The 13,041-nt window shown below is 50.5% G+C and overlaps 2 protein-coding genes across 2 annotated transcripts in view; both read right to left on the minus strand.

The window, feature by feature from the left end:
- Window positions 1-2,213: 2,213 nt before the first annotated feature.
- On the minus strand, window positions 2,214-7,253 carry TMEM88 (transmembrane protein 88). The gene is made up of 2 exons (XM_079951261.1): window positions 6,764-7,253; window positions 2,214-2,496 (listed from the first exon to the last, which is right to left on the minus strand). The coding sequence occupies exons 1-2, from the start codon at window positions 7,037-7,039 to the stop codon at window positions 2,230-2,232; spliced, it is 543 nt and encodes a 180-aa protein (XP_079807387.1). The 5' UTR covers window positions 7,040-7,253; the 3' UTR covers window positions 2,214-2,229.
- Window positions 7,254-8,876: 1,623 nt separating this feature from the next.
- The window catches only part of KDM6B (lysine demethylase 6B), a 95,929-nt gene continuing 91,764 nt past the window's right edge, over window positions 8,877-13,041 (minus strand). The window contains exon 24 of the mRNA XM_079951718.1: window positions 8,877-10,551. Coding sequence (XP_079807844.1) covers window positions 10,528-10,551 — 24 coding nt within the window. The 3' untranslated portion in view covers window positions 8,877-10,527. The remainder of the gene's footprint in view (window positions 10,552-13,041) is intronic.

The following is a 13,041-nucleotide window of genomic DNA, read 5'->3' on the forward strand; positions in this document are numbered from 1 at the left end:
GTGATACGGTTCAAGTGCCTCTTGCTACACCTTGCGTACTGGCTGTGACTTCCCCGAAAGAAAAACGGCTCATGCAAACTGCTCGTCCTTTCCAGTATTTTTCGCTCTATGGGATGCACTTTTTCCCCTCCAAAAATTAAGGGGAAATGTGTGTGCGTCCTGTGGAGAGAATGCAGGCTCCTTGGCTTCAGCGATAGCAACGCGAAGCCTCCAAAGCGCAGAGGGAGCGCTCCCTCCGCGCTCCGGAGGCTACGCGTTGCTTTCGCTGAAGCCTGGAGAGCGAGAGGGGTCGGTGAGCACCGACCCCTCTCGCTCTCCAGGCTTCAGGGATAGCCTTTGGATTGCAGCGGGAACTTACCCTGCGGTCCAAAGGCTTCGCAACCTTGCCGCCGCTCCCGGACCTGTTCTGGGGGCTGGGGTCGGGGGAAGCTTGGGCTTCTCCCACCCCAGCCCCGTGGCTAAAAACGAAGTCAAGGCAGCGAGCGGGATCCTGCTCGCTGTGTTGGCTTCTGCCAAAGCCGCGCACAGCCTCTCACGGCTGGAGAGGTTGCGCGTGGCTAAAGAGGAAGCCAAGACAGCCAGCGGATGGATTCCGCTCGCTTTCTTGGCTTCTTTGCTCTTTGGGACTGGGGGGCGGGGGAGTAAGATTTTTTTTCTTGATTCCCCCCCCCCTAAAAACTAGGTGTGCCTTATGGTCCGGTGCGCCTTATGGTGCGAAAAATACGGTAATTGACAACCCCATGTTTGAAACCACAAATGTAGATTTAGCCATCAAGGAAGTTCAGCTGCAATTCCTTACCTAAATCTACAGCATGAGCCTGGTTAGATGGGGGTGGGGGGGAGGGAATATGGCCATATTCCGAGCTCCTTCAGAACAAGTCCTTTTCTACGAGTTGACTACCCCTCCACACAGTGAATTTGTCCCCAGCCCCACCCACCATCCAAGTTCAAGGAAAATTAGAGCCCGCCCCAGCCATAATAAGAAACGCAACCACTCAAAGCTTCGTATCAAAGTTGTAGTCTGCATATTGACAAAACCGTACAAATGAGTTTCGCCCGAATAATTCCCGCCCGCGATAAATGTGTCGCTTGAACAGCGTGCTTATATGTAACTTGGCAAGAGCTCAAGGTGGCTGCGGCTTAGTGTGCGTGCGAGGAAGAGGGCAATAGGACCCCTAACCTTTCTGGAACTCGTATCCTGATACTGCTGCAAAAATTATCCCCCGGGGACATCTACAGGCTTCCATCTTCACCCGTTTGTCCAACCACAGAAATCCAAAGGCAAACATGTCCCAGTTAGCAGAGAGTTCCATGGGTTAAAGAAACTACTTGCTAGAGTTTTTCTTGCCTCTTCCCACCCACCCCTTTGTGCAGGAGAACCCTTCTATATATAGAAAGGGCTAATTTCTTACTTTTTTAAATGCAAAGTTTTGCTTGTGGAGCTCTTCCCGCTCTGTAGGAAACTCTGCAATGGGCCTTCAACTCTCCAGCAGCCCTGTTTGTGTGAACTGAAGGGCAGCTGAGGGGAGAAGCGAGACTGAGGACCTCCACTCCACCCTAACACACCGTCGCAAAGTCCTTCACCTCCAGGATGAATTGTCAGTTTTTCCTCATCAGCAGCTGGAGAGATGAACCATGTTACAAATTCTCTGCGGGTGTGTTTAGGGCTTTTAATACTGGAAGCCTCTGGGAAATGAGGGTCTGTGTCCATCTTTCCTTATGAGCCAAAGGTTCTTCCTGCAGTTTTTCTGTGCAGGGTCGTTCCCGTTCTTTGGAGGCAAGCGGGGAGACGGCTGCCGTTGGGCTCACCTCCCGCTTCCTGGCTTCTCACAGGCATCTGGGTGGCCGCTGTGAGAACGAGATGGACTTCCTGGGGCCTGATCCACCTTCAGAGCTCTGCTTATGTTCTGATGAAGGCTAGACACTGGGACTGATGCTGAAATTGGCTGTTTCCCTTAGAATCACAGAACCACAGAGTTGCAATGCAGGAACGACAGCCTTGCCTCTGATGGGATTTTGCGCCTCTCCCTTTGCAACAGCCCTGTGCTCGGTGAGAGCCTGACGCCCCATTGCACATCTCACTGCGGCGACGTACCCCACTTTTGCTGCCAGGCTGAGACAAGTGCATTCCCTCTAGCTTGCGCGTCCGGGTCTTGCCGCTGGTGTTTTGTGCCCTCCCCACCCACCCCACCCCACCCACTCCCAGTCCCAAACTGCCCCCCTCCCTCCTCAAACCCAGACTTTCTCCACTGGCTCGAAATCCTGGCTGCAGCAGCACCCGGAGCTGTGGTAGTGGGACGCGGGCAGGTTCTTGTAGACGGCCTTGCTGTAGGGGACGAGGCAGTAGCCTAGCTGGAGCCTGCGGGCCAGGCGGCAGTAGGCAGCCAGTGCCAAGACCAGGAGGGGCACCAGGAGGGTGAAGCCCACCACCAGGAGCGCCACGGAGGAGGCGTCGTTCAGGTGGGCCGTGCAGTAGGGCTCCTGGGTGTGTAAGAACTGCAGGGAGAGAGGGAGAGAAAGCCATGTTAGGGGTCAGAGGCCATCAGAAGAAGCTTGCTGAATTGTGCCTGCGGCCCATCTGGTCAGCACATAGCTGTCAACCATCCCTTATTTGGCAGGAAACTCCCTTATCCCAGCGCCATGTCCCGCTGCTGTCCCTTATTGATGATGTCCCTTAAATTTCCCGGGTTTCATGCTCGCCTGGCTCAGGAGGGAAGCAGCGGCTCAGGGTCCTCCGCACGCATGAGAGCGCACACTGGCGCCGTTGTCCTGGCGCGAGGAGTTCCATCAGCCCTTCCCCACCCCGGGGGGGGGGAGAGACTCTTGCCCACGCCGCCCGCGAGCCCGGAGGTGGCAGCGGTGGTGGCAGCTGAGGAGGCAGCCTGAGGGAGGAGGAAGAGGAGGGGATGGGGAGGGACGCAGAAGGGCGGAGCTTCAGCGGCCGCTGCGGCGCCGCAACCACCTCATGCCGGATTGACAGCATCTGTCAATCCTACCAATGCATGTAACTCTCTACAATAGCAAAATCTCTTATTTTAGCTGCTGGTCCCTTATTTTCGAGGCTGCTGGTCCCTTGTTTTCAAATCTGTAAGTTGACAGCTATGGGTCAGCAGCCTGTTCTCACAGCGGCTGACCGGATGCTTGTGGCAAAACTTTGACAGGACCTGGAAACAAGAGCGTTCTCTCTGTCCTGCGGTCCAGTGTGTGGAATATGCTTGATGAAGGCGGTTCCTTCATGGTCACAAAGCTCCATAACACAGATCAGTTGCCAACCAAGGATGCTTTGGTACAAGTAAAAGGGGGACCCCCCCGCCCCCCAATCTGGCCATAAAAGCCAGATGAGGCTGGAGGAATGTGGTGAAAGGGGCGTCATAAAACAAAGACCCTGCATGAGCAGGCTGGGAGGGCCACTGTTCACGCCAACCCACGCTGCCCACGTTTGCAGGATCAGGCCAAAGGCCCGTCTCGTCCAGCGTCCTGATCTCACGGTGGCCAACCGGATGCCCGAGAAGCCTGGAGGAGGATGGCGAGGGGCCAGAGACGAGGGAAAGGGAGCTGGCTTCTTTCTAAACAACCAGCTCCTCCCCAAATTTCAGGGTGGGCGCGGAGACCCACACATCCATGCCTGGAATGTGCATCTGGGCCAAGGTTATCAAAGGCCCTGACCCTGGCATCTGGTTTTTGTCATGGCAAACAGAGCGGGAAGTCTGGACCCAGAGCCCCACTGAATCCTCCCTCCCTATTGATCGCTTCTTTCACTTTGGGGTCTGTGTGTGTGTGTGTGTGTGTGTGTGTGTGCTGAGCTCACCCACCACTGCCCATGTATACAAGCTGCTGTACCTGAAATATCGCACCAGCTGGAGGGTTAGACTGCTCTCCTGGTCACACTCAGCTCCCTGTGTGGGCCAGTTTGGCCATGCAAGCACCTTCTGGCCGAGGTGGGCGTAGAGCGAGGTGGTAGAGTCCCGAGGTGGCAGAGGCTGGGCTGTACCATCTCAGGGGGCAAGCGAAGCAATCAAATTTATAAAAACGCTCTGCAAGCCGAAAACAATCTAAGCATGGCTGGCTGAGATACTTTTTACACCGAGGTGCTAGATGTTTTTAATAGGGGGGAGTTTTAATTGAGTCGTCCCCCCCATGAAGGAACTTTTAAGCCAGGGGTCAGCAAACTTTTTCAGCAGTCTGCCCCTCAGACCTTGTGGGGGGCCAGACTATATCTTGGGAAAAAATAGTAACGAACCAATTCCTATGCCCCACAAATAACCCAGAGATGCATTTTAAATAAAAGGACACATTCTACTCATGTAAAAACACACTGATTCCTGGATCGTCCGTGGGCTGGATTTAGAAGGCGATTGGGCCAGATCCGGCCCCCGGGCCTTAGTTTGCCTGCCCATGTTTTAAGCTGGCACATGGCCCCCCTTGCCAGCTCAAGTGGTACAGTCCCACTCTGAAACCACCTCCTTTTGCTGAACATGGATTACCAAAGTCTGGGAGCACGAAGCCAGCGTCCTCTGCTGTGGTCAGCCTGAGATGGTTGTTGTGCTGGTGTTGTAGGCATTCAGGAACTAGCACAGCCCCCACCCACCCGCCTGCTCGGGTTCAGCTTGGGCAGGCCACCCGATTAGAGGTAGTGCTGGCTCTGCCATTGTAATATTAAGGACTGTTAGAAAGATGTTGGAAAAAGAAAATGAGATGGTTTTGGTTGAAATGACATAAAGGACTAAGTAAAGACGAGCTGACGAAATTGACGAAAAGAGAGGACGTTAAATTGTAATATATTATGTTAAACTACTTAAATGAAAATAAGGTTGGAAGGATTTGCTGAAATAACGATTTGAATTAGAATACAAAATTGGGAGGTGAGAGGAAGTCAAGGAAATAAGTAAAGGAAGAAAGTTATGTAAAGGTTTAATCAGTTCTTTTTATTTTTTAAGTGGATGTGTTTTTTCTTTTTTGGTGTTGTTGTTTCTTGTTGTATTTTGTATTTTTCTTTTTTTTGTTTGTTGTTCTTAAATTTTGAATAAATATTATATATATATATATATATATATATATATATATATATATATACATACATAAAAAAGGCAAGCGCTTTGGGCAGGTGGGTTATCAGGCTGCCAACACACTATTAGCCCGCTGTCGCCATCCAAATAATCCTGGGAACCGTACTTTACCTCTCACAGAACTTCAATTTCCAGCACCCTTAGGAAACTAGAGTTCCCAGGAACCGTGTGTGTGTGTGTGTGTGTGTGTGTGTGTAGGATTGTCTGTTCTGTTGTCAGTCCCATTGGGTTGCAAGATAAAAGCGACTAAGCAAATTTAATAAATAATAGCAATGTGTTCTAAATGCACAGTGTGCGCCCAGCAAATTAAGTTTTTTTTTAATTTTAATTTTTAATTTTAATTTTAATTTCCACCCCAGGGAGAAGTCTTTGTTGGACCTTCTGCCTCAAGGGAACTAGGGCAGCTTCGGGGACTATGAAACACCTTGATGTTTGTGTGTGTGCGTGTGTGTGTGTTGTGAGCAAGGAGCGTGCATTGCTGCATCTCAGATGCGCCACACATATGTTGGGCAAAAAGGCCATTTCTCCAGGGGAAAACTAAAAAAATCCTGCAGCGCTGCAAATGAGCAGAGCCACATGACACGTTCCAGGAGACTGGAAAGAGGATATCCCTCTGCAATGTCCCAAAGCCCACCACGAGAGGCTTAATCCGAAAGTATTCCAGTGTTGCTCCCCCCCCCCTTAAATGCTGCCTTAGGGAAGACCACCCCAGAGCTCCTGTATCTGCAAGGCCAGTACTGGGGTGGGTGAAGGAAGCCTGGTCCCTGCCTCTGGAAAGGCAGCCCAAATTCCAGGCCTCCCCCCCCCCTTCCTGAAATCTAGAAAAGATGCCAGCAAAGACCTTACAAATGTAAAAGTATGGACACCCAGCAGGGATGGTTGGAAGCGGAAGAGGGAATCTCTGCCCCATAAGAGACTAGTTCCTAAATTCAGCTTGGCCACTCTTAGCCAGAATAAAGAAGGTCAAGCCCTGTTCAGTTTTAGCACAATTCCTAATGCAGGGAGGAGGGAAGGAAAGAGTATTCAGGATGTGGCAAACCCGTTTTGGAGATGCGAAAAGTGTTGCTTTTTCCGCCCGAGGTCACGCCGAGAACATTTTGCCAGGATTTCACAAGCCCAGGAGCTGGAAACACTGCGGAAAACTACAAGCCTTTGCTATTAAGCCCATGCTCCGAAACTTTTAAGTTTGGGGTGGAATTAAGAACAAACGGGCCAAATGATTACATATCTGGCCTGGAAGTCTCTCTGCCCTAGGCCTGGTTGGGGGTTGTTTTGGATGTGTGCAAGGAAGAGTACCTCTGAGCTTGTGCAGAGTGCATAAGTCCTGTCCCCCCTGCTGCTGCCACCCAATGCTCAACAGCTGGGCTTGCCCATTGAAAAATACGCTCTGGAATAAATTACAACCCAAATTGAGCCCTGAGAAAGGCATCTCTGTCCACACTGGCCTTCACCCCAACCCTGCCAAAAAAAGCCCCCACATCTACTACGCAACGCCTCATTCTCTCACCCCCAAAGCATCAAAAGGTCAGGCTATTATTTCGAAGAGCGTTTCGGAGGGTTTACATAGTTTACACTCCAGTTCAGTCCTGCCAACGTCCTCACTTCTGACCCACAGCTCCCCGCTCATCTGCCTGGTCCTGATTCTGTGAGATATCGGTGGGAGGGAGGGGTGCAGCAGTAAAACGAGGACCACCTACCTTGGAATGGCACAGGAACCCGAACCCCAGCAGCACCCCGGCCGGGAGCAGGATCAGCCCAAATATGACCCCCACGAAGAGGACATTGAGGCCCCCGACCAGCAGGTTCTGGACTGTGACCAGCACGGCACACGCCCAACAGTCCAGAGACCCCCGCAGCTCCAAGGCCCCTTCCCCGCCGTAGGGAGGGGGCGGCAGCGGGGAGACCCCCGCCCCACTCTCGTGTTCCAGGGACCCCGACACGGCTTTCTGCGAGCGAGTGTCCAAGCCCATCATCTCAGGCTGCGGATCTCTAACTCTTGCAACGCTGTTCCGAGCAGAGACGCTCCTGGCCTCGACGCTTGGCTCAACAAATTATCTCGCATCCTTTATAGGCTTCCCCATCCATCTCCACCCCCTTTCAGCTGCCGGGGCTGGCCTCCACCTCTCCTGGATAATGTAGGAATGCAGACACACACGCACACACACACACACACAGACACACAGCGCAAGTGCCCATCAAACACACCACCTCCCAAACTGGTCCAACCAAGAGATGCTTGGCTTGTTGCACCATTCCCAGAGGGTGGGGGGGTGAAGGGGTCTCCCTGGGCTCAAATTCCTGGGATGTTTCTCTTTCCAGAGACCCACCCACCCCCATATATGCCTCCCCCTTCGTGGTCCATGCCTGCTAAGTCCCAGGCCCAGACCATGCTTGTAAAAGGGGGAAAAAGATTTGGTGCACAAATCGTAAACACACCGGGAGACGGTGGTACCATGAGGCTGCACTGCGGTGCCAAGAAAAGGCACATTTGACCCAGGGATGGGAGGTCCATCTCCTGCACAAGCACCTTCAAAACAAGCAGGCGCTGTGCAAGAGCTGTGGCCTTCCTGTTTGTCTCAAGAGGGGCTTTTGCAGGAGAAGGTTCATTGGGACGCTGGTTCGTGGTACCTCGGTGCTCAGAGCGAGAGGGCATCATTCGTTTGCCGCAGGAGCCGTATTGGGAAAAAACCAATGTCCACCAATTGAGGATGCAGAGCGTCGCCATAACGGCCAGTAGCCATCGATAGCCCTCTCCTCCGCGAATTTGTCCAATTAGCTTTTAAATCCCTCCGAGTCTGTGGCCGTCATTGCTTCCCACGGAAGCGAGTTCCCGCAGCTTAACTGGGACAAGAATGACGGCTTTATATCGCGTACCTTTCCTAGTAAAAAAAACATTCCGCCCTTCCCCAAACAATGAGGGGGGAAAAAAGAGAGACAGGCTTGTTTTAATGAGTGGGCAAGAGATTTGATGTATTGAGCACACCAGATGCGAGCTTTTCGTATATCCAGGTTGGAGCAATGAAGGAAGACAGAAGGCGGCTGGTTTCTTTTTTATCTCTGTGAGTTAATTTAATTATTTATTTTTTTTACATTTACAAAATAAGATTTGCTTTCTCCTTGTCCCCCTACAGTACGATAAGAATCAATTTATGTGAGAGTGAGTTTTCTCAGAGAAGCGAGATTGTTCATCTGCTTTTTTTCAGTGTGTGTCTCTGTGTGTGAGTGATTGATGAGGGTGGGGTGGGGTGGGGTGGGAAATCTGGAACTAAAAAAAGTGCAGGTTTTTTTCAGAAGGAAGGAAGAGATTTCCTTCCTTCTGTAGGGTGGGGTGAGATTCTTCCATTTAAAAAAAAAATAAAAGGGAAGGGGAATCAACAGATGAACCAGGGTCAGGCTTTTGTTTCCCCACTCCAAACGCCACCCCCCCACCCCACCCCCATGAGAAAACAAGAGCACCATGTCAAGGAAAAAACATCAACAGACAGAAAAAAATATATCTGAAAGAACATGTTAAGTAATTCAATAAAAAATTCCAGAGAGGAGCCAAACAAAAAAAAAACCTGGAACAACAAAAGGAGACACTTTTTTTCTTTTTAAAAAAAGAAACAGGTACAACAACATTGTAAAAAGTTAAAAATAAAAAAAGAGGCTGGATCAAACCCCAAAAGAGGACCAATAAATAGAGAGATCATTACCCCCCCCCCAAAAAAGAGAGACGTATAAATTAAAAAAGAGAGAAAGAGAAAGAACATTTACAAACTGCAAAACAATTTTTTGAGGCATGGAGGTACAATTATTATTTTTTTAAAAAAAAAAAAAGAAAGAAAAATGACCCCAAATCTGAAACGTTTCTGTCTTCTTCTTTTTCAAATGGATCTGGGAGTTGTAACTGTAGAGTCAAAAGGGCAGAGAATTGGAGGAGGAAGAGGAAGAGGAAGAGGAAGAGGAAGAGGAAGAGGAAGGGGGGCAATGAATTCAGCCAAGGAATATATATATATATTTATATATCTTGAGTTAAGGTTAAACGGATTTTATCAGCTGAAGAGGAGGCGTTAAGGGTCGGAGTTAAGGGTCAGCCATAGCTAGGCAGGCAGAGGGCAGAGTTAAGGGGTCCTTGTTAGATTGCCAGCCGCACCCCACCCCCTGCCCCCCACAAAAATGGCATAGGGAATTGGGGGCTGGGGCAATGGCAACACCTAGGGATAGGGGGAGGAGGAGGGGGAGAAATCAGCTCCCCCCCCCTCCCCTTTCGTGAAAAAGGAAAAAAAAATCTCCCATCTACCCGTGTGTCTGATTTGGGGCGAGCACCACTCCCTCCGCACGGGGTTATTGTTTCCACCATATCCCGATCTTCTTTCGCACGAGGACTTCCTCCGTCCCACTTGCTCCTCGCGCAAAAAAACTTGTATATTTTTTATTTTTATTTTTTTTGTCTCGTTTTCTGTATTTTGTTTTTTAAAAGCAGTTTCTAATACAAACCAGGAATTTTTTTTTCCTTCTTATATTTATATATATATATAATATATATAAAAGGATGTAAGAAATCAAAATGTCCATCAGAATAATTAAAAACCACACGCGGGAAAAAATTCGCCAACCCTCCCCGGCTCCCCCCCCCTCCAATATATATAAATCAATGTACACTCTCCCCCCCCCGCCCCGCCATATCCCGATGAGAAGTTCACCCAGAGAGAACTGAACCCATAAAAGTCCTGTGTTAAGAAACCCGTATTAATTTTTCTTTTTCATTTTTTTTTTTTGCTTGCTTCCATTTCCCAAACTCTCTCTTTTTTTCCCCTTTAAATTTCTGCCAAGAAAAACGTAATCGAAAGGAAAGGAAAAAAACCAAAACAAAACCAGGCACCCCCAAATTTAGACAGCAGTCTCTCTTTCTCTCTCTCGTTTTCCGCTCGCTGGCATTCCACCCCGGCGAGAGAGACGGAAATTAATGCTCTTGAGAAGAAGGGAACGCTTTCGCCCCCCTCTCGATCTGTTCATAGAAGCTCCCCGAAACCACCGCACCCCAATTCTTGTCCATGCGGGACGAATCCAGAGGCACAGTGGAATTTCGCCATCAATTTCGCTGCTCCATTCTGTTTGCTCTTTGAATTTTTTTGATTTCTTTTTTTAAAGTTCAGGGTTTTCCCCCCTGCTTTTTTAATACAAAATCGGCACCACCCAGGGAAAAAAAACCAAAAACGAGAAAAGGTTCGTTCTGAAGAATAAATTAAAAAAGGGGTCCGTCAGGAGAACGCCCCAGGTCACGACGCTTCTGCTATCTGCCCCCCCGGCTCAGGGCAGGTTTGAGTTGAGAAGGGCGAGTGGAGATCAGAGGCTCAGCTGCTACTGGAGGGAGAGGGCGGAGGGCAGACCATAGCAACCCCCCCACCCCACGCGAGCGGGGGGGGGCGAGCTAGCGTGGAGAGACGGCCCAGACATCCGTGTCCAGGCATGGTATGGCTCATCTGGAACTGGGCGGCGCAGACTGCAAGAGAAAAGGGGAGAGAGGAAAAACCTACAATTAGCAGCCTGCCTTCCAAATCGTAGTACGTTAAAGCTGGAAGGAACCCTTGGGGTCATCCAGTCCAACCCCCTGCAGCCACGCAGGAATCCTTCCTCCATGTGACAGCCCCTCCGATATTTGAAGATGGCTATCGTATCTCCCTAGCAGTTCGAAAGCACGTCAAAGTGCAAGTAGATAAATAGGTACCACTCCGGCGGGAAGGTAAACGGCGTTTCCGTGTGCTGTTCTGGTTCGCCAGAAGCGGCTCAGTCCTGCTGGCCACATGACCCGGAAGCTGGACGCCGGCTCCCTCGGCCAATAAAGCAAGATGAGTGCCGCAACCCCAGAGTCGGCCACGACTGGACCTAATGGTCAGGGGTCCCTTTACCTTTACCTATCCTATCTCCCGTTTCCCAGGCTAAACATTCCCTGCTCCCTCAAAAGGCTTGGTTTCCAGACCAGTCTTGGTCGCCGTTTCCTCTGCACACCTTCCAGCTTGTCAAAACAGTGGTGCCTCGCAAGACGAAATTAATCCGTTCCGTGAGGCTTTGTATAGCGGTTTTTTCGTCTTGCGAAGCAAGCCCATTGACAGCTTAGCGGATTAGCGCTATTAGCGCTATTAGCGGCTTTTAGCGATCAGCTGATAAGCGGCTTAGCGGCTTAGGAAAAGGGGGGGGAAAGGGGGGGAAACCCGCAGGAACTCGCAAGACATTTCGTCTTGCGAAGCAAGCCCATAGGGAAATTCGTCTAGCGGGTTTTCCGTCTTGCGAGGCGTTCGTCTTGCGGGGCACCACTGTATCCTTTTAAAACCGGGGTGCCCAGAATCAGACACAGTTTTCCAGGTGGGGTCTGACCAAGGCAGAATAGAGCGAGACTATGGCTTCCCTTGAAGCCGCTGGGAGAGATCATCAGGGGGTTTGGGCTGGGTGTCCATCAATATGTGGATGGTACCCAGCTCTACCTCTCTTTCAAATCGGAACCAGTGAAGGTCCTGTGTGAGTGTCTGGAGGCGGTTGGAGGATGGATGGCGGCTAATGGATTGAGGCTGAATCCTGACAAGACAGAAGTACTATTCTTGGGGGACAGGGGGCGGGCAGGTGTGGAGGACTGCCTGGTCCTGAATGGGGTAACTGTGCATCTGAAGGACCAGGTGCGCAGCCTGGGAGTCAATTTTGGACCCTCAGCTGTCCATGGAGGCGCAGGTCAGTTCTGTATCCAGGGCAGCTGTCTGCCAGCCCCATCTGGTACTCAGGCTGAGACCCTCCCTGCCCGCGGACTGTCTCGCCAGAGTGGCGCATGCTCTGGTTATCTCCCGCTTGGACAGCTGCATTGTGCTCTATGTGGGGCTACCTTTGAAGGTGACCCAGAAACTACAACTAATCCAGAACGCAGCAGCCAGACTGGTGACTGGGAGCAGCCGCCAAGACCATATAACACCGGTCCAGAAAGACCTACATTGGCTCCCATTATGTTTCCGAGCACAATTCAAAGTGCTGACCTTGAAAGCCCTAAACGGCCTCGGTCCAGTATACCTGAAGGAGCATCTCCACCCCCATCATTCTGCCCGGACGCTGAGGTCCAGTGCTGAGGGCCTTCTGGGGGTTCCCTCCATGCGAGAAGCAAAGCTACAGGGAACCAGGCAGAGGGCCTTCTCAGTGGTGGCACCCTCCCTGTGGAACACCCTCCCATCAGATATCAAAGAGATAAACAACTACCTGACATTTAGAAGGCATCTGAAGGGAAATTTTTAATGTGTGACATTTTAATGTATTTTTAATCTTTGTTGGAAGCTGCCCAGAGTGGATGGGGAAACCCAGCCAGATGGGCGGGGTACAAATAACGAATAACAAATTATTATTATTATTATTATTATTATTATTATTATTATTATTATTATTCCCTTGGACGAGCTGCTTTTGCTGCTGCTGCTGAGTCGTGTATATAGACTTTTACTTTTACTATATACTTTTCACAAGCGTTGCTGTCACGCCGGGTGTCCCTCACACTCACCCTAAGTTTGTGCATCTGGTTATTCCTGCCTAACTGCGGAACCTGACATTTGTCCCTGTCAACATGCATTTTGCTACTTTGGGTCCAGTTCTCCAATCTGCTCCAGTCACCTCGAATCCTGATTCTTTCTCCTGCTGTTTCTTCAGCCCGGTTCCCCATCTCATCCTGGGCAACACCAGCATGGGAACAGAAGCAGAGTCTAGCCCAGGATCCTGTTCTCACACTGGCCGGCCAGATGCCTATTATTAAGCAGCATCCCAGTACGAGAGCCCTCTCCCCTCTTGCTGTTTCCATCAACTGGCACTCAGAAGCATTGCCTCCAACTGTGGAGACACAGCATAGCCATTGGGGCTGCTAGCCATCAATTCCCTTCTCCTTCACCAGTTTGTCTAGTATTCTTTTAAAGCCATCCAAAGTTGGTGGCCATTCCTGCTGGAGGATGTTCCACTGGTTAACTTCGCT

The sequence above is a fragment of the Podarcis cretensis genome (assembly GCF_951804945.1).
Source record: "Podarcis cretensis genome assembly, chromosome: 13".
NCBI lineage: Eukaryota > Metazoa > Chordata > Lepidosauria > Squamata > Lacertidae > Podarcis > Podarcis cretensis.